The sequence below is a fragment of the Pelophylax lessonae genome (genome assembly GCF_965119305.1).
Source record: "Pelophylax lessonae genome assembly, chromosome: 1".
NCBI classification, from domain to species: domain Eukaryota; kingdom Metazoa; phylum Chordata; class Amphibia; order Anura; family Ranidae; genus Pelophylax; species Pelophylax lessonae.
Genome location: NC_138768.1, coordinates 209872719 through 209899486, shown reverse-complemented (window position 1 = coordinate 209899486; position 26768 = coordinate 209872719). Strand labels below are relative to the sequence as shown.

General features: G+C 42.1%; 1 protein-coding gene across 1 annotated transcript in view; it reads left to right on the top strand.

The window, feature by feature from the left end:
* Nucleotides 1–26768, top strand: part of LOC309567826 (uncharacterized protein) — a 121530-nt gene that overhangs the window by 89719 nt on the left and 5043 nt on the right. The window contains exons 19-27 of the mRNA XM_082273311.1: nucleotides 3056–3157; nucleotides 3253–3435; nucleotides 5330–5461; nucleotides 6905–7134; nucleotides 9236–9374; nucleotides 10233–10316; nucleotides 16789–16991; nucleotides 18937–18963; nucleotides 26304–26382. Coding sequence (XP_082129437.1) covers nucleotides 3056–3157; nucleotides 3253–3435; nucleotides 5330–5461; nucleotides 6905–7134; nucleotides 9236–9374; nucleotides 10233–10316; nucleotides 16789–16991; nucleotides 18937–18963; nucleotides 26304–26382 — 1179 coding nt within the window. The remainder of the gene's footprint in view (nucleotides 1–3055; nucleotides 3158–3252; nucleotides 3436–5329; nucleotides 5462–6904; nucleotides 7135–9235; nucleotides 9375–10232; nucleotides 10317–16788; nucleotides 16992–18936; nucleotides 18964–26303; nucleotides 26383–26768) is intronic.

The window sequence follows — 26768 nt, the reverse complement described above, 5'->3', positions numbered from 1 at the left end:
GTTGCCCTCACAGAAGGTGACAGTAATAAGTTCTCACTTGGAGCAAGTCATAGCTCTATCCCATCTGTTTATATTCCATGGTCTCAAAAGGTCGAGAAGTTGTCTGCAGTAATCCATGCTGTCGGTTGGACTCACTGGAAGATTGAGAACATTATAATCTGACCTTCTAAGGTAATTAAAAATTTGCTTCCTACTCCGGAGAAGATGACCCCACATATGAGACAAGTCCCGTTGGTGATGGCTGAATATAGTTAATCTTTTCAGCTTTTATCAGCTTCCTGGCATACCAATCGTGACAATCTGTTCACTTTCTTGGTATTCACCTCAGTGACCTCCTAGCTCAAGGTCAATGACATATGCCAATGGAGGACGAAGTGTCTAACATCAGGGGTGCAGTGATTCCCAAGCGTTGAAGTCGTTTGGGCAACACAGCCTAGGAGGCCTCAGTTATGCTCCAAACAGATGGCAATGGTAATCTGCTATCTTCATGGCAAGAAGGTATACAATATTATTAAACTTATGTCAAAGGTATCTCCCATTCAGGTTTGCCAACATTAGAACCTGTCTCATCTCATTGTTCTTTGTGTTCTGGCTTCTCAGAACTTCCTGTCAGACACTGTAAGATACAAAGTCTTGGATGTCAACAGTGCCTCCCTAGTCCAACAAGCAGTTCAATGTATCTCAACCTGACAGTAACCTCTATGGTCATGAATGGAAGTTATTCCTGCAAGTTGAAGCAGTGGATCTACTAACATCCAGTTGGATCGGCAGGTTAGCCTATATGGCCACCGGACCCAGTGGTCTCCAAGATCCTTATCAGGATCCGTAGTCATCCAGCTGTGATGAGGGCAATAGTGTCCTGGTGGCCTTGTAGACTATGGTGTCCTCAAGTACAGTCTTTGGCCCAAGAACCTCCTATTCTACTTCCTGAGATTTCAGACCTTACACAGTGGGGCCAAGTGTATCCAAATTCAGCCAAGTTAGATCTAGCAGCTGGGAGACCAAGTATGGAAGGCTCATCTAGGGGTCTCACCTTCAGTATTTGAAACCCTGTGGAAGCTGGGGCACCTGCTACAAACTTCAGGTATACTAGAACATGGGAAACCTCACAGAATTTAAGAATGGAATCCTCTGCTCCTGATTGTAAAGAATAAGATGTCTGCAAGTAAGCTGAGATAAGGGATTAAGTGGTACCGTAGTCAAGTCATAACCAGGTCCTCATTTCATGAGATCCAGTGAACGCCACACTACTTGGTAAACCAATTCTGAAAGACCTGTACAGATTGTGCAGTGCAGTGCAGTGCAATTAGTGTTGGAAGGTTGTCCCACTCCTCCATTCTTCTGAGCAAGACTTCCTCAATATTTTCCGTGACACAGAAGCAGTATTTCCTAAGGCTATCACGTCTGGGAGAAGGATTTCAGATATCCAAGCATCAAGCATTAAACTACCTTATTGCTACCATTATCAAACAAAATGGCTCTAGTTTCTTCTTCTCCTGCACCATACAAAGGTCTTCATCCTTGCAACTGAGTCAGGACATTGCCCTTCCAGCATGTCCAAACTGAAATGTATGAGTCCCCACAAGCTTGTTTAGTGGTCTCGATGTGGAAGAAATATATAAAAGTGACCCTTCTCTAGAAGGTCAAACAGTGACCTCTTCAAGCCTGGCTATATCAGAAGAAGACTTTTCACTGTCCATTAGGACAATGGTATTATCCCAGGTCAAAGTAGCCTAGGGGGCTTATATGGCGATGATGAATCCATCAATCTAATGCAGAACCCACTTTACCAGATGGGCGGTGTGCTCATGAGCAAAATTTAGAGGTCCAGAATTATTTTACAGGATGCCAGCTAGGTTCATATACTACAACGCATTTTTTGCATTATTACAAAGTTAATCAAGCAACATTGGAAGCAGGGGAGTTGACTTCAGTTCTAAATGAATCTAAGGATATGTTAAATAAAACACTTCAGCACGGCCCTCCCTTATAGTCTTTTGTGGGCATGCTATATCCCATACGCGTATGCTGTCATGCTTATGCATCAGGAAAGGAAAAGGTCAGGTAAGTATACAATTTTCTGTTTTGTGTTGATTTCATCTCAGACCTGTCATTCTACATTAGATGAAGGTTGTAGGATCCTTTTCACACAATCTTACACTCTAGTCCATATAGCACAAGCTATGAACTGTGTCCCTGGGGTTAACTTTGATTTTTTTTTTAGGGAACAATAAAAGATTCAGTCAAAATGTCCAACTGAACAAACTTTTCTTCTGCCTACTGTGTTCTGTGTTTGGATGTGGTGGTTCCTTCAACATTGTCCGTCTTCAGTGACAATGGTAGACCATGATTGCAAAGTGTTTGTCAGCATGGTCACTTATAGTGCCAAACAAAAGGTAAATGTGACAGGGTGACAACACAAGAGCACAAATGGGGTGCAACTGTTACCCTATAACAGGGACTGCCTGGGCAAGGGCCCTCAGGACAGGATCACCAAGTGTTATCCGAATGAAAGCTGCAGGTTTTAAAATATGAAAAAACTGTTGAAATGACCAATATAATGATACCAATATAAAGCTGAACTCAAGGCAGATTTAAAAGATACAAATTAATGGCACTTGGTATTCAATAATACATCATTAATTGTATTTATTTTTTTTAATGCATACAGTGTAAAGTGATTCTTCTTTCAGTGACTGGTTACAGAGTGGGGGAGGGACCTGTAGGTGTTACTGTGCTGTGTAGTAGAGCTGTGCAAATCTCAGGACTGGATGGTGGACAGAAATACAAACCCTTTGGTAGGCAAAACAGCTTTTATATATATATATATATATATATATATATATATATATATATATATATATGTGTGTGTGTGTGTGTGTGTATTTAGCTGTATGCTTAAGTTCAGCTTTAAAACTCAACATTAGCAACAAAAAGATCTGAGTTAAGATTGCTTTAAAGCCAAAGGAATTTTTGTGTGGTTAACTCTAAAAATTACACTTCAGTACCTGTCTTGCTGGGCTCTTTGAGCAAACCTAGTATGTCCATATTTTAGATGAAGGATAAAGAAATAACAAAACTGAAGGATGCTCTTAAGTCACAGAAGGATACGATGAAGAAACTGGCTGCAGAATTAAAACAAGAAGCAAGAGAGTTGGTAAGGGATATATTTTTACATTTTACCACCTATCACTATTACTACTCTACACAACATGATGTGTAAGTGTTGGTTTTGTCTTTCTTGCAAACCAGGTGCAAAATACACTACTGCGGGAGCAGAAGAAGTGGGAGAATGAAAAGAGAGATGCACTTCAGATACTGAGGCACACACTGGAAGAAGAGAAGCTACGAGACCAGGCAGATCTGAGAGAAGCTTTGGAAAGAGAGCGCAGGACATCTATGGCACTGGAGAAGAAATCTGCTGACCTCCAAAATGTAAGATACTAGGATAATACAGACCTCAGGATGATGTCATCACAATTGTGATTAAGGTTCAATTCACCATTACATGTACCAAGAACATGTGCAAAAGTGTGCGTTTATAGAATGGCAGATGCATGAAGCTCAACGGCCAAAACAATGCAGGAGCATCATTCGCATGTTTGTTTGTTACACTTAGGGCAGACTTTTCAAATGAACGGACTGCCCTATAAGTGTAGCATGAAAAAATGCATAGACACGTGAGGCATTGATATGAATGCAGACCTATGTGTAACTCAGCCAAAATGTTTTTGTTCTTGCTAGACTGTGTTAGTCCTGGCTGGATTTTTACTGTTTTTGGTGCTCATTCAGCAAGATTTTCCCTCAGTTACCATCCCGGTAACATGGTTTCACCAGTCAGCAAGTGAAAAAGAAAATCTGTAATGGCAAGACAGGAATAAAAATGATTCTTTTAGAGTAGGGGAAGCAGTGGCGGCTGGTGCTCCATTGGCCGGGGGGGTCGGCAGACAGACCACACCATACCCCCCACCGGACCACAGCAGCCCGCACACCATACCCCCCCTCCCCCCGGTCGCCCGGCTCACTCACCCTGGACATGTGGAGGGCAGGCAGCGGCGGCGGCTTCCCCCCCAGTCTTCTGGGTCTCCTCCCTCCTCCTCCTCCATGGCCAATGGCACGGCTTCTCCTTCCGGCCAATCGGGAAACGGTCTCAGAACCGGCTTTCTGATTGGCCAGGAGGAGGATCCGTGTGACAGTAGTGAATATTCATTCGCTATTGTCACACAACTGGGTGGGCTCAGGCCGCAGTGCTTTGCGCCCCGAGCCCACCCTTTTTTGAAGCCTATTAGAGCCCCTGGCTCTAATCACGTGCTTCAAAAAAAAAAAACCCATTGAAATCCATGTGTCTGGCGCCCTGCATGTAGATTAGGGGGCCGGACGCATGGATGGGGGGGTGGCGCCCCTGCTCCCCCAATGGACGGGCCACTACTGAGGGGAAGGCTAGCCTAGTCAGAATATTTATTGTTGTATGTATCTCTGTTCTAGATTTTCCCACAATTCCTCTCTGGTGAAAGCATCACCGGAAATGTACGTGGGAGGAAATCTTTCCATGCACACTGGGCTTAAAAAATGTCAGTTCCTTTGGCAGAAAAAAAAACGCTCATATAGAGCGTTTTTATACATAATTTAGATGAGTTTAGGAAAGTTTTGCATTTTTTTCTGCCAGAAAGCTCCAATCAGAAACGCAAACCAGAAGGGTTTTTTTTTTTCCCTCCTCCAAACGTTGCGCTCAAAATATGCCTGTAATTGTCCTAATGTGCATGGACACTTAGGTTAACATTGAGCTGCTTCTACACAAAATGCAAAACTCTTGTAGTAGCAGTGATTTTTATGCCAGTTTGCATGGAGACTAACAGAGCCTTGGATAGATGTGCAAATCCAACAGGGATTCTAACCTTTACCATCCTATTAAAACTAACTAGCTTACTTGAGGAATGCTGTAAAAGACTCACCAAAATGTATCATTTCAGTTAATTCTAACCTCTTAACTAAAAAGTTATGCCCATAATGTCTAATAAGAGCCCAAATTCCCTCTATAAGATATCTCTTTCAGATACTTCTAAATTGGTAATAATAACTTTTGCAGTAGCAGTTGGCATTTTGTTTGTTTTTTTACACCTCAGTTATATGAGAAGCCTTACTCATAGTTTTCATGCTTTCTTCGGGGCTGCCATTGTTGACTTCTCATTTTGCAAAAGTTAGTTTCTTGGTTCTGTCATGCCTACCATCTAGTTTCTATACTTTGATATACTAGAAATAGATGTAAATATGTATAATCTCCTTTGTATATGCACTGTATTTAGAACATTTGGCCTGATTTTATCAATAGATTATTCAGGAGCACGAGATTCACCAGCGTGTTCTAAAGCATGAGAAGCAAGAAGCTCTGGAGGAACTACGAGTGGTACTGAAAGAGGAGAAGCAAGAGGAGCTGAGAAGACTCGAACAGGAACTTACACAAGTGTGTCTGGAATACGTTTAGCCTATTAGCTAGGAGATCATTTTATCTGCCTGCATTGGTTAAAGTCAATTAACCGTTTGTGCACATTTTTAATGTAACATTTGTGTTAATGAACAAGTCATAAGGTTGGTAAACCCCATGAATCCATTCATTAATAAATATTTATTAGTTATAAATAAAAACCTAAGAGCTAAAAAAGGCCAGAGAAGTGTCAACTTTAACCACTTCAGCTCCGGAAGGTTTTACCCCCTTAATGACCAGGTCATTTTTTGCGATACAGCACAGCATTGATTTAACTGACAATTGCGTGGTCGTGCGACGCTGTACCCAAATAAACTTGATGTCCTTTTTTTTCCCACAAATTAAGCTTTATTTTGGTGGTATTTGATCACCTCTTCAGTTTTTATTTTTTGTGCTATAAACAAAAAAATAACCACAATTTTGAAAAAAAAAAAAAAAACAATAATTTTTACTTTCTGCTATAAAACATACCCAAAAAATTAAAAATATCAATTTTTTTCTTCAATTTAGGCCAATATGTATTCTGCTACATATTTTTGGTAAAAAAAATCCTAATAAGTGTATATTGATTGGTTTGCGCAAACGTTATAACATCTACAAACTATGGAATAGATTTATGAACTTTTTATTTTTTTTATTGTTTTTACTAGTAATGACAGCGATCAGCGATTTTTAGCGGGACCGCTACATTGCGCGGACAAATCTAAAACGAAGTGACACTTTTTGGGGACCAGTGACACCAATGCAGAGATCAGTGCATAATGCACTGTTACTGTATAAATGACACTGGCAGGGAAGGGCTTAACATCAGGAGTGATCATGGGGTTAAGTGGGCTACTAGGAGTGCTTTCTAACTGTGGGGGGAGTGGATGCACTAGAGGAAAAGATAGATCTGTGTGAGCTGATTGGCTCTCACTGTGTCTAATCACAGCGGAAGAGGTGCTCCGGCGGCACGCACGCTCCAACATCTCCTGTACAAAATCACATACATGTATGTGATTTTGCACAGCCGGGCCGCCCTGTCGCAGTATATATGCGGCAGGCGATCCAGAAGTGGTAAATACATTTTGGTAAATACGTATATGTAGGCTGGTTTTTCCACTGAAAGGAGGTAGAAGTAGTACTTCATGCTAGGATCTGAAAATTCTCATTGTCCTTGCACCAGAATGAAACTGTTTTAGGCTAAGCTCAATATCCTTTTAAATGGCTGGTATTCCATGCCAAACTTGCTCGGGTGCACAAATGCACACATACTGTATGCTTTATCTTGCTGCCTAGGTGTTCTTTATACTAAAAATTTGAGAATGTATAAATTATAGCCCTGATTGGTGGAAAATACCTGCAATACTTTTAAACCTGGTATATGTGGATTATTCAAATTCCTAAGGAATGTAGCTGATCTAGATGTACTCTGTTGTTTAGGAAAAGGAGCGGGACATGGAACGTCTAAAACACAGACTGCAGGAAATGGAGAATGAGCAACATGTACTGAGAGCAGAAAAGAATGAATCCGTTTTCAGAGAGAGAGAAGCACTGGCCCAGGCTGAGCGATCAGAGAGAGCCTTGGCCAGAGAGATCAGCACAGCATGTGAACGTATCCATTCTGCTCCAGGGTGGTCTAAAATGCAGAGCCCATCACACAGCAGACACGGGTAAGTGGCATGTTATCCACTTCTAGACCAGGTTTTTCCTGGCACTTTTTGTTTACAATTGCTTTGTAACAATCAGTATTTTATGCTAGAAAATTAAAACCCCCAAAAAATTATATATTTTTTTAAAGCAGAGACCCTAGAGCAAGGTTCTTCAAACAAGGCCCTCCAGCAGTTCAGGAACTACAATTCCAATCATACCTAGTCATGTCTGTAAATGTCAGAGTTTTACAATGCCTCATGGGATGTGTAGTTCCGCAACAGCTGGAGGGCCGAAGTTTGAGGATCCCTGCCCTAGAGAGTAAATTGGGGGGTTTGCAATTTATTTTGTCACAAAGGTATTTGCGCAACGGTTTTCAAACGCAATTTTTTTTTAAAAAATACACTTTTTTAAACGTTAATGCAAAAACTACAATATATAACCCAAATTTGTATACTATATAAAAGATGATGTTACGCTGACTAAATAGATACCAAACATGTCACACTTTAAAATTGCCCATGCCCATGCAACAGCGTAAATTTTATTATCCATAGGCGATACTGTAAAAGCCTTTACAGGTTACTACTTTACATTTAGGGTCCTTTCACGTGGGCGATCTGATCCGCCTGTCAGTTTTTCAGGCGGACCTGATCGGATGCTCCATGCATCCCCATGGGGCAGTGGTTGTCAGCAGAGACATGTCCGCTGACGCCCGCTGCTCTCCGATCGTATCCTGTCCATGAAATCCGGACAGATGGAAACCCTACTTTCCATCCGTCTAGCGGATCGGATCAGATGGGATTGGATGAGAACGGACAGGCGGTCCCTTCTCATCCGATCTCCTCATAGAGGACAGCGGGGATCTGACAGCTCCGTCTGCACACACAGAGCGGAGACGGAGCTGTCATCCGCCTGCTCAGCGGGGATCTGCGGATTGATCCCCCGCTGAGCAGAACGGACCTCGTCGGACGGCGCACCATGTGAAAGGACCCATCAGAGGAGGTCTAGTGCTAGAATTACTGCCCATGATCTGACTTTTGCAGTGATACCTCATATACCTCGCTGTTTGTGTGCGTGTGGGACTGACTCATTCGTTAACCGTTGCGGTTGAGCACGGGGGAGCACTTTTAGTTTTTCTTTTAAATATAACATTTATTTATTTTTTTATTTTTACATTGTTGCTTTGCTTTGTTTTTCTTTTTATCACTTTTATTGCTGTCACAAGGATGTTTACAATGTTTAGAAATAGGCATGTGACAGGTACTCTTTATGAAGAGATCTGGCATCTATAAGACCTTAAAATCCCCCCTCTGCCCTTAAAAACATTTGATCATCCTTTTTGATTTTTGAAAATGGCACCATTGACATGCGGGTAAACTAGAAGTGATGTCAGATCATCACTTCCGGGTTACCATAGCTGAGAACTGATCAAAGCCAATGCATGCTTTGTTTGGCTGTTTGATCAAACGACAGAAGTGCTGGCTACTCACTTGGGTCTCCTGGTGGGATAGGAGAGCCCAATAAAGCAGCATAAAGGTGGCAGGGGGCATCATCCCAGCATACCCACTTGAAATCCAGCGACGTAGGGGTACATCACTGGTCTAGAAGTGGTTTTGAACCCTCTCTTGGAACGTGTACCTAAAGGTAAGCCTTTGATAAGGCTTACCTATAGGTACTGTAAATATCTCCTAAACTTGCACCATTTAGGAGATATTTACTTTTAATGCAGCCGATAACGTCATCGGCGCATGCGCTCTGAAGGAACGGCCACCAGTGCTATTCCTTCAGAGCCCTGTGCCTTGAACGGCGGCTCCCGCGTGCATGCGCGGGAGTGATGTAATCGCGCCTCCGGCCAATCAGATGGCCGGAGAACGCAAAACAGGAAGCAGGACGGCCAAACATGTCGGCCGTCCTGACGCTGAGCGGGCAGCAATGCGGGGGTTTCGTTCTAAGGTAAGTATTTCATAATGAGCTAGTATGCGATGCATACTAGCTCATTATGCCTTTGCCTTACAGGGTTTTTTTTTTCTTCATTTTTTTGGGGAGGGTTTACTTCCTCTTTAAAGATTAATGACTATAACAGACTAAAGCAATTACAATAACGGGTGATATCTCTTACAGAAGTCCAACCCGCCTGTCCACCAACCAAGCAATACAGATGTTGCATGGTGTAAGTGAGGAAACCAACCAGTGCATCCATGAGTTACAGCAGGAAGTTGAGGCACAAAAGCGCACCGTCCTTCATGTGCAAAGAGAGAAGGTGAGAGAAACAGGACAGTAAACTCATTATATGTGTTCAGTAATTTTTTTTCTTTATTAAGAAAACAATGTTAAATGTCTTTTCTATTAATACATATTTACATCCACACCTATCTATATATGGAATTCCCCCAAATGTGCTCTAATATAGTAGAATTAGTTCACTTTTCCTTATGATGGATGGCAATTTGGAAGGAAACTCATGAAAACAAAGATTCTTCCACATGAGCTACTAAAGCAATGGCCCAGTACTACCTTAAAGTAAGGACAAAACCTTTTTTTAGGTTTGAATAGAGTGGTGATTGGTTAGAACCATTGTGAGGTAGTGTTGGCAGGGAGCTGGACACAGATTTCCACTGGTTAATAAAATGTGGACAAAATCATTACTTAACTTGATACCAATTGGCTTGTGTTTGGCATCCAGTCACAAAGATGGGTACCCCCAACTACAGGATGTTGCCCAGAATCGAGAAATTTAAGTGTGATGGGTCAAAGCGAGTGCCAAACGTAAAATCCTTCCAAAGTCTTTTTTTATTCAAAAAGTTAAAACAAGTAGGGCAGGTGACAAGCAATGCATTTTGGGGGGCACTCAGCCCAGCCAGTGCTGTTCCCCCCAACACAGGGTGAAATGGCAGATTGCTAAATGGACTCAAAAATACTTCTAAGCAGACTGATCTGCAGGTGGAGGAAGTGGCTGAAGTGGTAAGGGCCCCCCCTTCCTGAGTACTGTACAAAGTAAAGACATACCATTAATACACACATAAATTAAAAATATTTTATATCAGTGTGACGTTTGTTTGCAAACTAATAAATGCAAAATATTTTTTTGTTCACCTCTTGATCTCTTTACATTTACCAGGAGCGAGAGCTGCAACAGTTAAAAGAACAGCTGCAATTAGAGAAGGAGAAAGCACTAGACCTGTTAAAGGAAAGACTCATACAGGTGATTATTGAATGTGTAAATATCTGTAAAGCGTTACCTGTTCAAGACGTCAAAGAGATTCCGCTAAAGAGTTCTCTAGAACAATAATTCTACAGTATATAAGGGGCACAAGTATGGATTTTTTTCCCCCCAGGTTTTGTTCTGGTTAAGCAGATTTTCTAATAAAAACTGGACTGAATGCTGATAATTCTTCAGCAAAGCAGGTCACATCAGCTACTACTTTGGCAATTGCAGAATGAACATATGTAACATGCAGGTCTGCTGTTAGAAATCATGGGGCCCGGCCCTGTACAGCCTACCTGACAGGGACACCCCCTCCCCAGTCACTCTCATCAGGGGTGGGAGGTTTGTTAAAGGGCTGGATCATTAAGTACAATGGAAATGATGGTGTCATTGTTACATAGTTAGTGAGGTTGAAAAAGTCCATTCAGTTCAACCTATGATGAGTGTGTGTGTGCATTTGCTGTTAATACTACATTGTATACCCCTGTATGTTGTGGTCGTTAAGGAGCCCATCCAATCGTTTTTTTAAACTATCAACGCTCCCTGCTGATACCATTGTTGTGGAAGAGAATTCCACATCCTTACCTCTCATACAGTAAAGAACCCTTTACACAGTTTAAGGTTAAACTGGTTCTCTTCTAATTATAGTGAATGGCCGTGTGTCTTTTTAAATTGCTTTTCGCTGAAACGTTTGTTCCCTACGCTAGGGTTGCCAGTACAGTATTTGTACATTGATATCATATCCCCTCTCAAGCTTGTCCTCTCCAGAGAGAATAAGATCAATGCTTGTAGTCTTTCCTCATAGCTGAAGTCCTCCTATTCTTTTATTAGCTTTGTTACATTTCTCTAGACTCTCTGCAGTTTCAGCACATCCTTCCTGAGGACCGGTACCCAGAACTTGACGGCATACTCGAAATGCGCCCTGACCAGAGTCTTGTAGAGTAGGAGAATTATCATTTTATCTCTGGAGTGAATCCAATTTTTTTATACATGCCAGTATTCGGTTGGCTTTGGTTGAAGCAGCTTGCCATTGCTGAGGTTGTCGTCTACTAGGACACCCAGGTCCTTTTTCATCTTAGATTCCCCCAGAGGTTCTCCCCCTAGCGAGTAACTTGTGTTCGTATTTCTGTCACCCAAATGCATTACCTTACATTTTTCAAAATTAAACCTCATTTGCCATGTAGTTTCCCACCCCATTATTTTGTTCAGGTCTTCTGGTAAGGTTTTCATGTCCTGTGTTGAAGTTATTGCCCTGCTTAGCTTAGTATCGCCTGCAAATACTGAGATTGAGCTATTAACCCCATTCTCTAGATCGTTTATGAATAAATTAAACAGGATTCGTCCAAGGACAGATCCTTGGTGGACCCCACCTTCCACACCAGACCAATCCAAGTACTTGCCATTTGTCACCAGCCTCTGAACTCACCCCTGAAGCCAGTTTTTAATCCAGGTACTTACCCTATGGTCCATACTTAAACACATTTGTTTGTACAGTAAGCGTTTGTGGGAAACTGTATCAAATGCATTTGCAAAGTCCAGATACACTACACCTACAGGCCTTCCTTTATCTAGATGACAGCTCACTTCTTCATAGAAGAATAATAGATTGGTCTGACAAGAATGATTCTTCATGAATCCATGTTGATTACTACTAATGATACCGTTTTTTTTACTAAAATCTTGTATATAGTTCCTTATCATCCCCTCCAAAAGCTTGCAGACTATTGATGTTAGGCTAACCAGGGGTATATCTTGCCCCTTTTTTAAACATTGGTGCCACGTTGGCTTTTCTCCAATCAGCTGCTACCATTTCCGTCAGTAGACTTTCCATAAAAATTAGGAACAATGGTCTGGCTATAACCTGGCTCAGTTCCTTAAGGACCCTCGGGTATAAGACATCTGGTCTCATTGACTTATTTATGTGAAGATTTTGAGTCTAGTTCTGAGTCTGTCTTCTGTTAACCATGAGGGTTCTTCCTGTGACCTGTTATTAACATTACAGTCTAGGTTACTGTATCCCCCCGTTTCCTTTGTGAAGACTGAGGAGAAGAATTTATTCAGAACTTCTGCCTTCTCTACGCCCTTTATAGCCAGATTCCCTTCATCATCCTTTATGGGGCCAATATTGTCTGGCCTCACTTTCCTACTATTTACAGTATCTCACAAAAGTGAGCACACCTCTCACATTTTTGCAAAAATTTTTTTCTATCTTTTCATGTGACAATACTGAAGAAATAACACTTTTCTACAATGTAAAGTAGTGAGTGTACAACTTGTATAACAGTATAAATTTGCTGTCCCCTCAAAATAACTCAACACACAGCCATTAATGTCTAAACCGCTGGCAACAATAGTGAGTACACCCCTAAGTGACTGTTCAAATTGGGCCCGATTAGCCATTTACCCTCCCCGGTGTCATGTGGCTCTTTAGTGTTACAAGGTCCCAGGTGCGAATGGAGAGCAGGTGTGATAAATTTGGTGTTATCGCTCTCACTCTCTCAAACTGGTCACTGGAGGCTCAACATGGCACCTCATGGCAAAGAACTCTGAGGATCTGAAAAAAAAAAAGAATTGTTGCTCTACATAAAGATGGCCTAGGCTATAAGAAGATTGCCAAGACCCTTTAACTAAGCTGCAGCACGGTGGCCAAGACCATACAATGGTTTAACAGAACAGGTTCCACTCAGAACAGGCCTCGCCATGGTCGACCAAAGAAGTTGAGTGCACGTGTTCAGTGTCATATCTAGAGGTTGTCTTTGGGAAATAGACATATGAGTGCTGCCAGCATTGCTGCAGATATTGAAGGGGTGGGGGATCAACCTGTCAGTGCTCAGACCTTATGCCAATTGGTCTGCATGGCTGTCATCCCAGAAGGAAGCCTCTTCTAAAGATGATGCACAAGAAAGCCCGCAAACAGTTTGCTAAAGACAAGCAGACTAAGGACATGGATTACTGGAACCACATCCTGTAGTCTGATGAGACCAAGATAAACTTATTTGGTTCAGATGGTGTCAAGCATGTGTGGTGGCAACCAGGTGAGGAGTACAAAGACAAGTGTGTCTTGCCTACAGTTAAGCATTAGGGTGGGAGTGTCATGGTCTGGGGCTGCATGAGTGCTGCTAGCACTGGGGAACTACAGTTCATTGAGGGAACCATGAATGCCAGCATGTACTGTGACATACTGGAGCAGAGCATGATCCCCTCCCTTTGGATACTGGGCCGCAAGGCAGTATTCCAACATCATAACGACCCCAAAAACACCTCCAAGATGACCACTGCTTTGCTAAAGAAGCTGAGAGTAAAGGTGATGGACTGGTCAAGCATGTTTTCAGACCTAAACCCTATTGAGCATCTGTGGGGGCATGCTCAAATGGAAGGTGGAGGAGCGCAAGGTCTCTAACATCCACCAACTCCGTGATGTCGCCATGGAGGAGTGGAAGAGGACTCCAGTGGCAACCTGTGAAGCTCTGGAGAACTCCATGCCCAAGAGGGTTAAGACAGTGCTTAAAAATAATGGAGATCACACAAAATATTGACACTTTGGGCCCATTTTGGACATTTTCACTTAGGGGTGTACTCACTTTTGTTACCAGCGGCTTAGACATTAATGGCTGTGTGTTGAGTTATTTTAAGGGGACAGCAAATTTACACTGTTATACAATATGTACACTCACTTCTTTACAATTGTAGCATTGTGTCATTTCTTCAGTATTATCACATGAAAAGATATAACAAAATAGTTACAAAAATGAGAGGGGTGTACTCACTTTTGTGAGATACTGTATATACTTAAAGAATTTCTTGAGGTTTTTTTAACTCTCTTCCACTATGTGCCTTTCGTGTTATATCTTAGCTGCCTTGATTGTGATCTTACATTTCTTATTGCATTCTTTGTAGTGCTGGAATGCTGCCAATGACCCCTCAGCCTTGTATTTCTTGAAGGCCTTTTCTTTTGTTTTTATATGCATTTTTATGTTGGAGTTTAGCCTCCCAGGGTTTTGTTTTCGGTCTAGAACGTATTTCCTTCGGAATGCACTGGCCAATACCTTTATTTAGTATGTTCTTAAAGCACTCCCATTTTTCCTCTGTGTTCTTTGTTCCTAGGATTCTATCCAATTTAATATCGTCTAGCATAGAGCGCCGTTTAGGGAAGTTGGCACTTTTGAAGTTCATTGTATTTGTTTTATCCTTATGTTTCCTATTTCTGTGATTTATACTGAAACTAATTGACCTATGGTCACTGTTTCCTAAGTTGCCCCTTATTTCTACATCAGCAAACAAGTCTGTATCATTCATAATCAGTAGGTCTAGTAATGCATTGTTTCTCGTTGGTGCATTCACCATCTGACCCATGAAATTGTCCTGCAAAACATTTAGGAAGTGCTGAAGCACTTTGAGACCCCTTACACACTGCCCACTGCAGTTTCCTCACAGTGTGGGTGCAGTGCAGTGTACCTGCTGATTTAGTGTGGGCTACCTGCACTTTCCAATGGACTTCTATTAGATCAGGTGTTTTTGTTGCGTTTTCTGAAAGGGCACCAAAAGTCCTGCATACTGCACCTTTGTTACGGTTTCAGAAAACACACAAAAAAAACACCAATACAATAAAAGTCTATGGGAAAGCACAGGTAACCCGCACAAAATCCGCAGGTACACTGCACTCTCCTACCTCACAAAAGCACTGTGCCCGGAGATACTGCCTTCCCTCTCCTCACAGTAGTTATATCAAGTCGCCAGGGACTGAGGCTGCTGGCTGGGACTTTAACTTTAGTATCGGCAATTGCGGCTTTTGTTAATCCGCCTGAAAAAAAAAAGTTCCTTCTCTGTTTCAGCATTCTGGGCTCTCTAATAAACTGATGGGGCCCAGGGAAAGGTCATAAATCTATTGAACCATCTGGGAGCTGCAGGAGAAGCTAAAGCTGCCCCACTATCAAATTTTATGAGACCGGTGGTACCCCCTTATCAGCGGCCCTGGTAATATGCACACAACCCCATTTATCTTCTTGAACTTAGTGTAAAAATTCCATTAGTTAACAGGCATTTCACCCAGTTAAAAAAGGATGGTAGTTTTCCTGATCATAAGTTTACTGTAAAGCCAAAGCAGTGATACATGGATGAATGCTTAGTTTGAAAAAAACATGTAGTTTTCTCTCTTAAATATCCTCATGGTATAAAGTATAGTTTTTGAAGAAATACTTTACAGGTTCTTTATGTTGAATCTGTTTTTATTCAGTATTGAAACAATACAGAACGTAAACGTAAAAGTACATGTCAAATTCCAGTAAACATACAAATATGTATTAAGATAAAAGTAAAATAATGCAAGACCTCACAATGAAGATAATAAAAAAAGTAAAGGTCATTAAGACATGTTAAGATCAACAGAGCATCAGTATACAAAGTTAGCACCATAGCCATCTAGTAATATAACGGTAGAGATCATTATGAAAATGGTGCATACATGCATCGATGTTACTGCCCATAAAAGAGAAGGAGAAAGAGAAGAGAAGGAGCAGTACGTTCCAAAGCACGTGTTCAAGAAACAGGTAAGAAAAGTTAAGTCCATAGAGAAGTAGAAGACAAAGTACAACAGAAAGAAATAGAAGAATAGGAAAAGGAGTAAAAAAAAAAAAAAGGGGGGGGGGAATAAGGAGGGAGGATGGGGCAGAGAAGGGCGAGATCTATAGATCTATACAGGCACAGTTACAAAGACCTCAAAATTGGAAGAAAACCGAAAATGCGACCAGACAGTCCATATAAGTTTGTGAGAAACAGTTTTAATATTTTCCCAGGCTATCGTGCGTTCCATGTGTTTGATCCTGTCCATCTTTTACAGGTTCTTTAGGTCTCAAATAGTCATATTCCTGTGTTAGACTTAAAAATATGAGCTGTTTTGCTCCTGTTTCTCAACATGCCATATCATGACAGAAATTAGGAACAAAATACAGGTTTCTCAATGATTGTAAAACAGATTTTTTGAATATAAGGTTTAGGAGAAAAGCTTGTTTGAATGTTCACAACTGTTTTTTTTTAGGCTAGAAATCTCCTATCTTCAATGTATGCAAAAGAAGGTAATCCTTTTAGAAAGGCCATAAAAGATGCCTGCACATGGCCTTAGTAGTCAGAAACACATTTTCTGTGATTCTGAGGAGTCCCTGAAACCAGCTACATTCTTTATACACTCTGCACTGTGAGCTCATAGTTGAAGTTCTATTATGCTGGCATCCATCAATGGAAAGCAAACACTGAGTAGTGTATGGAGAGTCCATCCTTTGCAGGAGTACTCCAATGCAAGAAAAAGTTAGCTGCATATGGAATGTATTTGCAGACACTATTTGGCATTTTTTTAATGGATGATGATGATGTTACTATTGTACTGTATATGAAATAAAGAACATAACAGCATTCAGTCATTCTTTTTTTCTTTCATTCATAACCCCTACTGTTTTGTGCTAACCCTCTGTCTCAGGAGCACATAGAGGAAATCACCAATCTACAGAGAGATCAGCTCCGGGATTCAGGTGGAGCTGAAACCCAATCCTTGCGGCAGCAGCTCCGGGAGAAGGACAATGAGCTGAGAGCCATTCAGAGGAACATGGCGAAATGGAAAGATGAGACTGCTACAAAACTTGCCCGGAAATTTGAAGAGGAGCTCAATGCTGAACTTGAAAAGTAAGTCAATAAATAAAAGATCTCTGACTATATTGGTTGTTGGCCAGATATTGAAAGTTGAATTGGCATGCTAACGAAGTGATCATTGTTAGCGATCAGAGTATTCAAGAGCAGTTGGTCAGCAGCTGGGCATAGGACTTATAGTTTAGGATTGTCAGACACAGTCCAATAAAAAGAAAATGAGGCGCTGGTTACAGATTTTTAGTAGGCCAACTGAATAATCACTGGGCACACTATGTTTAGTTTGGCAGCACTCCACAAAACAGGGACACCCCTTAAAGTGTTACTGAACCCACAACAGTAAAATCAGTCTGTATATGCAGTACAGCATGCTTGTTATGCTCACTGTGGAACCTAAGGGGTTAATCCTGCACATTGTGTAAAAAGGCTGTTTGATCCTGTCTTCTCTGATCCCCCCCCCCTTTCTTCCACAGTCCCCAATCCATTTCCTGATAGTAAAGAGCCTTGGGAGCACTCTGCACATGCTTAGTTTGGTGTATATTGCTAGAGAGTTTTTTGTTTTTTTTTGGGAGGGTGTATGTGATCGACACATTGCCAATCAGCACTGTCTAGACAGAGGGTCAGGGGTAATGCAGCCTCATAAGACAGTCATAGGAGAATGAAATCTCCTCCTACAAGCTTTAACCAGACACTGATAGAAGTCACAAGACTGCTATATACAGTACTGCTGATGAGAAAAGGTTTTAAGCAGTTTATATTTACTAACAAAAATTGCATTTCCACGCTCTTTGTACTGTGGGAGACCAGGTATTGTGAATGCAGGTTCCTGGGTTTAGTAACACTTTAAATACAGGTGGAAAACCCAGAGTTGAGTTACCACATATATACAGTCTATAGATAGTGCCAAACGAATGCCCAACAGCTTTTTTTTGGTCAGAACCAATTTCTTTCATTCAAAATTTTGGACTCTTGATTGTTTGTTTGGTGTTCTTATCGGGCTGTATATACCATCCAATCAAAGATCAGCTAGTGAAAGATCTGGATGTCTTGAGCTGAACCTCAGACTGCCTGGACCCGAGTAACTTTTCATCCTACAGTGATAATTCATATACATGCATACTGTAAGTGTGGTGAAACAAGCCTTCTATTTTCTTTCTAATAATTTTTAAGTATTTCAAAAAGGTACAAAGTACACACTTTATGGCATGTAATTTCAGTTCACATTAACTTAATATAGAAAAGCATAGTTGATAGAAATATAGAAAAAAAACATCATTCCTGTAGTGTGATGCAGAGGGCATAAAAACAAAACAACTTATAATACACAGGCAAATCTCCTTATAACTATTCCTGGGGCCTCAAGCTATCATCGGCTGAACGTACAGTCTGATGGCGCTCCTGGTAGCCAGGGAATGATTTAAAGAAAGCACCAAGTAGAAGTGAAAGGGGAGGAAAGGAAAATAAAGGGGGGCGGGGGGAATAGAAAAAGACCTCACCAATCCAGATAGTTGGCCATACAAGATAGTCAAGTGACACCAACTAAGTATTTGATCCAAGGGTACCATATTTTTTCAAATAGGCAATTTTATCATGCAAGATGGCTGAGAAGCGCTCAATGACCATTATCCAGGACAGTTTGGCTTTCAACAGTCCATGATCTGGAGATAGAAATTTTTTCTGCTACAAAAATAAATGTTATCAATCTGTTTTTTTAAAGTTTGCTTGGGTAAGAGAGTAAATTAAATTATAGACACGTATCCAAAACCTTTTAACTTTTGGACCATATATGAAAGGTTGTACTCTCCTGTCCGCAACCTCTAAAGCATTGAGGAAGCCTTCTCTTTTCTATGGGAGTGCTCGTAATAAGGCATTTTAAAGTCTAATAGTTTACATTCTCAAAGATCTAATTCTTTTTATTTTTATTTCTCATTTTCTGCTGCCAGTATGTGGAATTTTGTATTTTAGTAGTTCTTTCTTCCTACAGATGCAAAGTGGACTTTTTAAGAGAAAGGTAACATGTGAAGTACTATGGCTGAAACTATAGATGTTACTTAGATTCTCTGTTTCCACACAGACATTTAATTTTGGCTTTTTCTTTAGAAGTTTAAGTAGACCTTGCATCAAAATATAAGGAGCAACTGTTTGGCACCCCCAAAATACTAGGTAAAAACAAATACAAAAAAAGGAACGCACAATGCAGGGGCTCATTATCATGATATTTGGCATCAGGGCCAGAACAAATAGGAGGGAGGGGGCACCTGTCCAGGGCACAGTGTTCTTATTGGAGTAGGGCAGGGAAAGCTTGTCAGTGCCCCATTCTCCAGCTGCCTGAATGACCGAAGGGATATTGTCATCATTCCTGTCATTCAGGCAGCTGGAGAATAGAGTACGGAGCAGGGGCCGCAAAAGCTTGAGAGAGAATTCTGCTCTCCTCTCGCCAACAGCAGCATATTGTGGGTAAGAGACAGAAGGACGGGCAGATGCCCACTGAGAAAACACCTCCTTCTTAGTATGGATGTTCTATGGAGAGTAAGGGCAGACTGTCCTTTCTCCTGTCTCCCCTTGTGACATATTACATGACCTGAGAGGGAAAGAAGAAGAAGCTGCCTTCATTCCTTGCCAGGTGCTATGCTGAGGAGGTCTGCACTGTAAGTACACAGAGGGTAGAGGGAGCAAGTTAGCCCTAAAGCTACCCTCTCCCTCTTATAGCCACCCTACCTCCCTCAGAGCCATACAGTGCCCCTTAATTAAATGCACCCCGTCCTCTCAGCTCCCCTCCTTCATACTACTGCCAAATCAGACCTCCTTAGACTGGCTTTGCTTACGCAGGGACATTTTTCCTTCCAGTGACACCTCCAACACAGAAACATTTTTCCTTCCAGTGACACCTCCAACGCAGAAACATTTTTTCTTCCAGTGATACCACCAACGCAAGGCCATTTTTTTCCCCAGTGACACCAATGACACCGAGGTATTTGTCCTTCCAGTGATATGACTAATAAGGGTAAATTCCTTTTAGTGTCACTACAGATGTAGGGACATTTTCCTTCTAGTGACACTACAGATGCAGGGACATGCTGGATGGAGGGCAGGAGCTGCTTTAATGAACTTTTCATGTTAACGAGCCAGTGATGGGTTGCTAGGACAGCATAGCAACCAATCACCTTCTGGTTAACATGCAAAGCACCTGCCATGCTCCTGCCCTCCATCCAGCACTGGTTTGCCTCTTGCTCCACTTTGCTAGTAGCAGGAGAGCACCGCAGGGGGCATTGGCAAAGCCCTTAACATGATCTAACTGTCGGCTTCCCATGATCAACCGGTTGCTGACCCAAGGTCTTAGGTAAGCATCTTTTAATTTTAACTGTGTTTACTTGGAAGGGAGGGCTGTTATATAGCTGTTTCCTTGTATTTTTATACAAGCATGAACAGAAATTAAAATTATATGTGAAAAATGTCTGTGTGGATCCAATTTTATGGTTTCCATAAATAACCTTCTTATCTTACTCAAATCATCATTGCCATATTTCTCATCGCAGTTTCACTAACATAATTCATAGCCATGAGGCTGATAAGGAGTATTATAGCAGCTGCACAGTAAACAAGATTGGCTCATTACTACAGTATGTATCTTTGTAATGTTTTTCAAAGGTCTTTTTCGACACTAGACTGCGTAAATAAAATATTTTTTGCAGTCTAGGTCACTAAGTCATTATCACTACAGGACACAATAAATTCTTAAACCTAAATACAAACTGCCCTTCAAACTATGGCAATATGATACATACATTATAGTGTCAAAAGTATTGGGACTCCTGCCTTTACATGCACATGAACTTTAATGGCATCCCGGTGTTAGTCTGTAGGGTTCAATATTGAGTTGGCCCACCTTTGCAGCTGTAACAACTTCAACTCTTATGGGACATCTGTCCACAAGGTTTAGGAGTTTGTCTATGGGAATGTTTGACCATTCTTCCAGAAGCGCATTTGTGAGGTCAGCCACTGATGTTTTAGAGAAGGCCTGGCTTGCAGTCTCTGCTCTAATTCATCCCAAAGGGATGAGGTACAGGCCAGTCAAGTTCCTCCACCCCAGACTCGCTCATCCATGTCTTTATGGAACTTTCTTTGTGCACTGGAAGGGCAGGGGCATATCTAGAGCATTTGGCACCCGGGACGGATCCTATATTTGGCACCCTCTTACCCCAACTTTAAAATGTAAAAACACCCACAAAATTTTTTTATGTTTTCAAGAACATTTATTGCACAAATTTCACAGCCCCCCATCACAGTGCCAATTGCAATCTGCCCCCCCCTTTCTCTAATCGCCTCCCCTGCACAGTTCTACCTTCGGCATAAACAGATAGCTAATACTATTAGCAATGTGCCTAAGTTAGCAATGTGCTTAAGTTTGTGTAAGAGATTGCATGCAAACATAATAAAGGAAATGGTCAGAGACTGAGGACATGATACAACAGGAGGTAGTCAGAGATTGCAAACACGATACAGGTGATGGTCAGAGACTGCAGACATGATACAAGAGGTGGTCAGAGACTGCAGACATGATACAAGAGATGGTCAGAGACTGTGGATATGATACAAGAGATGGTCAGAGACTGTGGACATGATACAAGAGATGGTCAGAGACTGAATACATGATACAAGAGATGGTCAGAGACAGCAAACATGATAGAAGAGCATCAGAGGGGCCGGAGAGCACAGGGGGAACAGAGAGCACTGGGGGAGCTGAAGAGCATGGAGGGGGGTCTGGAGAGTATTGCAGGGGAGCTAGGAAGCATTGGGGTCGGCGAGCACAGGGGTGGGGAGCACGGTGGGGGGAGCACTGGGGGATCCAAAGATCACTTGGGGGAACTGGAGAGCACTGAGAGGGGGAGCCAGGGAGCACTGGGGAAGCTGGAGAGCATTAGGGGTGGGGGGAGCTGAAGAACTCTGGGGGGGGGGGGCGGCTGGAGAGCACTGGGGGGCCAGCAAAAGAATTTGGAAAAGAGGAACGAGAGGGGCAGCTGCATATAGGGGAGTTGATCTTTTCATATTCCTCCTGCAGCTGCTGAATGCCTGATTCTCCTCCTCACCCTCCTGCAGGCATTCAGCAGCGGAATATGGAAAGATCAGTTCCTCTATATGCAGCTGCCTCCACTGTCCCTCCTCTCCAGGCACACAGGGAGGCTGCTCGGGCACTTACTTTCTTTAAGCTCCAGCGGCAGCGTCAAGCGATGGGATTCCTTGCAGTACCTTCCCCTTCACGGTCATGAGGCAGCTGGGTAGTTTCCGCCACCTGGCACCAACCCGGCCGGGGAGAGGCCAGATGAGCATCATGGGCTGAAGGAGCAGCCCAGCTACTGCAGCTGCTTTGACCACATACACATGAGGCCCATCGGGGCCGGTGGGCACCTATGAGCGGCGCCGGGCTGACACCCCCCAAATGTGTGGCACTCAGGGGCGGTGCTTCCCCCTCCCCCTACCCACCCCCGTTGGTACGCCACTGTGGAGGAGGGATTATGGTGTGGGGTTGTTTTTCAGGGGTTGGGCTTGGCTCACAAAACAGCTTAGGGCAGTGTTTCTCAACCTTTATACCTTGGAGGAATCCTTGGCAAAAAGTTTGAGATCTGAGGGAACCCCTGAAGTAATGTTCAGATCTACAGCTCACAGAAACATTGGTGTGATCAGTGAGCTGTTGATGATATTACAACAATTATTTTTTTAAATAGCAGGAAATAATAGGATCAATATTAAAATTTACTTATTTATTGTAAAACTTGTGCTTGCTTTTTTCTGCATGGATTCTCAATTCTTGGTCAATCTTCAGATAAGTAGTGTACAGGGGTGCAGCAGGGCAAAGCACAGTGGGTCAGGAGGAAACACTAAATGGGGCACAGCGGGGCACATTACATAGGAGCAAGGCACATTATGTGGCACATAGCAGGGCACATTACATAAAGGCAAGGTACATTACATGGGAGCAGGGGACATTACATAGTATCAGGGCACATGTAGAGCACCCTACATGGGATCAGGGCACATGTGATTAGAGCACATGGGATCAGGCTACCTCACATGAGCTCAGGGAAAATGGCAGGGCAGCGGTTATTTCATTTGCAGAGCTGAGCTGGGAAGTGGCTGTGATGAGTCCTCTTCTGCTGTGCTGTTCTCCACCAGCCCCTCCTCCAGTTCTCCCTTCCTGTCCATCCTGGGTGATGTCACATACAAGGCACCCAGGATGGACAGGAGAGGGAGGAGGTGCTGGCAGGGAGCAGCACTGCACAGCTGTACCCTTTCCCAGATCTGTGCCTCGATGCTTGTGTAGATGTGCTTGAGAGGGGATGCGATCTACTTGTCAGCTGCCTGTGACTGATGGGTAGATCGCCACGAAACCCGGTTGAGAAACACTGGTCTAAGGGTTGCCTTTTCAAAAGTTTATTGCAGATTAACTTAAATGGTATTTAGGAAACTCTGGCATTCTCCAAAACTCTACTCAGGAATATGAGGACACTCTTCCCTTTAAAGCCGCTTCTTATCCCAGTCCTTTGAGTAGTTGGACATAGAGTGGACTGCACTGGGGCATCTTTAGCAATGACCAAGGCCAGGCAAGCCTTATAATCTGTGCAGCAGGGGTTAACAAAAGCAACTGTCACTGAGAGCGTTCTCCCTTAGTCCTGTGCTCACAGTGTCCCAAAGACTTGACTGTCTCCTGCAGACTCATCTGTGAAGTTTCCAGGGCATATCCTTGGTGGAATCCTTCTTTGGTTCCAGAAGGGCTTGTGGCAGTATAGGCCCCCCCAGCTGAGCACAGCTGGGACCTCGATGGACCCTCAGCAAGATGGCCAGAAAGGTTTGGCAGCCCTTCCACCAAATGAGACCATATATTGACGTATTCTCTGTGGTTATGCTCTGCTTGTTTTGTCGCAAAGACTTCTTCAGTGCCCCTGAAGAAGTCTTTGTAAAGAAACATGTACAGGTGGGGCTTCCAGGTCATGTGTCTAGATTTTAAGATAATTATAAAAACTGTATCAAACCCAAAATCTTGTTAGTATTTTGCTTTGCTTTTATTAAGGCTCGTTGTGGTATAAATAAATGGATAAAGTGCAGCACCAAAACATTGAGCAGATCTAGAGCAAAGATAGTTGCCTGTAGATCTAGAAACAATATGTCTTAACAGATATAAACAAAATGAGACTTAAGCCATTAAACATTCAGAAGAGCCATATGTGTATGGACAGTCCATCCAAAGGAATGTGAGACCAATAAGGGTAATGTTGTTGATAAGTCCCTTAGTGCCACAAAAGGTAGGTTGAAGATAAAGGAAAGATCCCAGCTACCAAGGATGAGACCTAATTCCACCACTGTGCCAAAAATGGATGTGCCCTTACCGGAAGATGTGGATGCCCCAAATAAATGAGTGGTCAGATAAGCCTGTGTGTTATTAAACAGCCATCATCCGCAATCCATATAGGTAAAAACAGCGTTCCTCAATCTTGTCCTATACACATATAGATAATCAAGGAGAGCCCCCACTGGTCAGGGTAAGCCTCAGGTAGACCTCAGAGGAAGAAAAGACTCCAAATGGTATAGTATGTAAGGGATGTTTATTGATAAAACAGCACAAACTATTCACATGTCTGTAGATGAATATCGGCATGTAAACAAACAAAATGGCCACAGCGTGTGCGTGCTTGCGTCGACGTGGGCGTGACTGACGCGTTTCGTCATTGGTGATGTTATCAAAGGCCTTATGGCTTTTCTGAATGTTTAATGGCTTATGTCTCATTTTGTTTATATCTGTTAAGACATATTGTTTCTAGATCTACAGGCAACTATCTTTGCTCTAGATCTGCTCAATGTTTTGGCGCTGCACTTTATCTATTTATTTATGTGTTTTAGTGATTTATCATATCATTTGTGCTGGCAGCCTTATTTATTCAATTCCATTTAGCTGAAGGCAACTAGGCTTCTGCATACATTTATGCTTGTGACCAAAGCACGGCCTTTTTTACCTTTTGTATTCTTTGGGGTATAAGCAAGGAAGCTTAGAAAACTCTGTAGTGTATTAATGTGCTTTTACTAATCAGAAATGCTGTACATACAATCTATTACAATTATGGGAAAACGATACAAGACTGGCAGATATACATTCAGCAAATGCTACCTATTTCTGTATACAATAGGAATATGCTGTGGTAGGGGCTTATAACCCATGCCAAATGTTTAGTGCTGTCTGTGTTCCCAGTGGGGAGATTCACTCTCTAAAGATGAAGTCTTCCAATGAGGACACGTGATCCGATCATGTCTATGAAGAGGGTATTCCCCTGACTTTGGAAAGATTTCCTTTCAAATCCTGTTGTGAATGCAGGCTAGTAAAGGGAAATCTACCCAACAGGAACCAGATGGCAAAAAATAAACTGACAGGTTTTAACCATTCCCTATTCTATCAAAAGTTACATTTTGGCTTTAGATATACATTAGGCATTTTTAAAGGCACAGGGCTTTCCTATGTATCCTAAAACAAGCATAATTAAAAAGCAATCTACAGAACTCCGATTTATATAATCTGGACTATTTATTATGGATTATATAACAAGAATAGTAAAGTTAGTTTTGTCTTGGCAATAAATAAACTTTGCGTAAATCATGTAACTTGCATGCTAATTAACTATTCCTAGCCCTAACATCCTTCCTGTTAGGGGCCTTTAAACAAACATCACCTATACATCTGGCTTGCAGAGCCTATCATGAAAACTGACTCTTCTTATATTTCACTTAATTATAGGATACAATAGATAAGTCCACCCTAAAACCAAAATCTCTGCATCTATAGATCTCCATGTTTTAATACTAACATATCTAGCCCTGTAAAGAAGAAATCGGTGTACTTAGTTTTTTTTAAGCCGATCCGACCCAATCTCCAGCAGCGGAAGCTCTGCAAAAGACACTGCCAACAACGGCTGTGAAATGAATGGGAAGTGACATCACCCATTGACTTACTATGGGGCTTTCGTTGTCGGCAGTCTCCTCTACGTCCACCTCCACAGCAAAGCCATGGCTGACAGCTCAGCACGGGATTGGGTCGTATCGGATTCAAAAAAGGTAATTGATTTATTTTTTACAGGGCTATATAGGTTAGTGTTAGAACATGGAGATCTATAGCCACAGGGATTTTAGGTTTAGGGTGGACTTATCCTTTAAATACAGCTAACAACATCAGCCTAGCTAAGAATGCAAGCATGGAATTTTTCGTGGAATTTTTTAAATATCATAAGTTGAAGCACAGTACTGGCCAGTTATTATATTTTTTAAGATTGAATAAATGGTTAATTAAGATTATTTGATTACTTGGTACAGAAGTTTGTCCAGAAGCAAAGCATCAGAGAGTCACAGGAATCCAGAGAGAGCTGGCTCAGCGATCCGCAGGCTGTCACTGGTAAATGCAGTTCATTTTCTTAGTTTGTCATGTTGGCATTGTGATATACTGGAGTATGTCTATTTAAAATGTATTACCACTCTTGCAGCCAAATTAGGATAATACCTTCTTTATATTATGTTCTCATTCACATAGCATAACCTGAAAATTAAAAATTGCTGCTTACTTTTTTTAGTTGCTTAAAAATTCTACCTAGCTGTAGAAGCAATTCTCCTTGATAAGGTCCATAAATTTGAACGCCTTTGGAAACCATGGGTTGACCACTATCATCCTTCTGATTTTGACAGCACCCTGTTACTACCTTAAACAATATTAAAGTCAACCTCATATACCTGCAGAAATAAGACATTCCCCTCCTCCTTCTTTCCTCCGGTGAGGCGGTGACC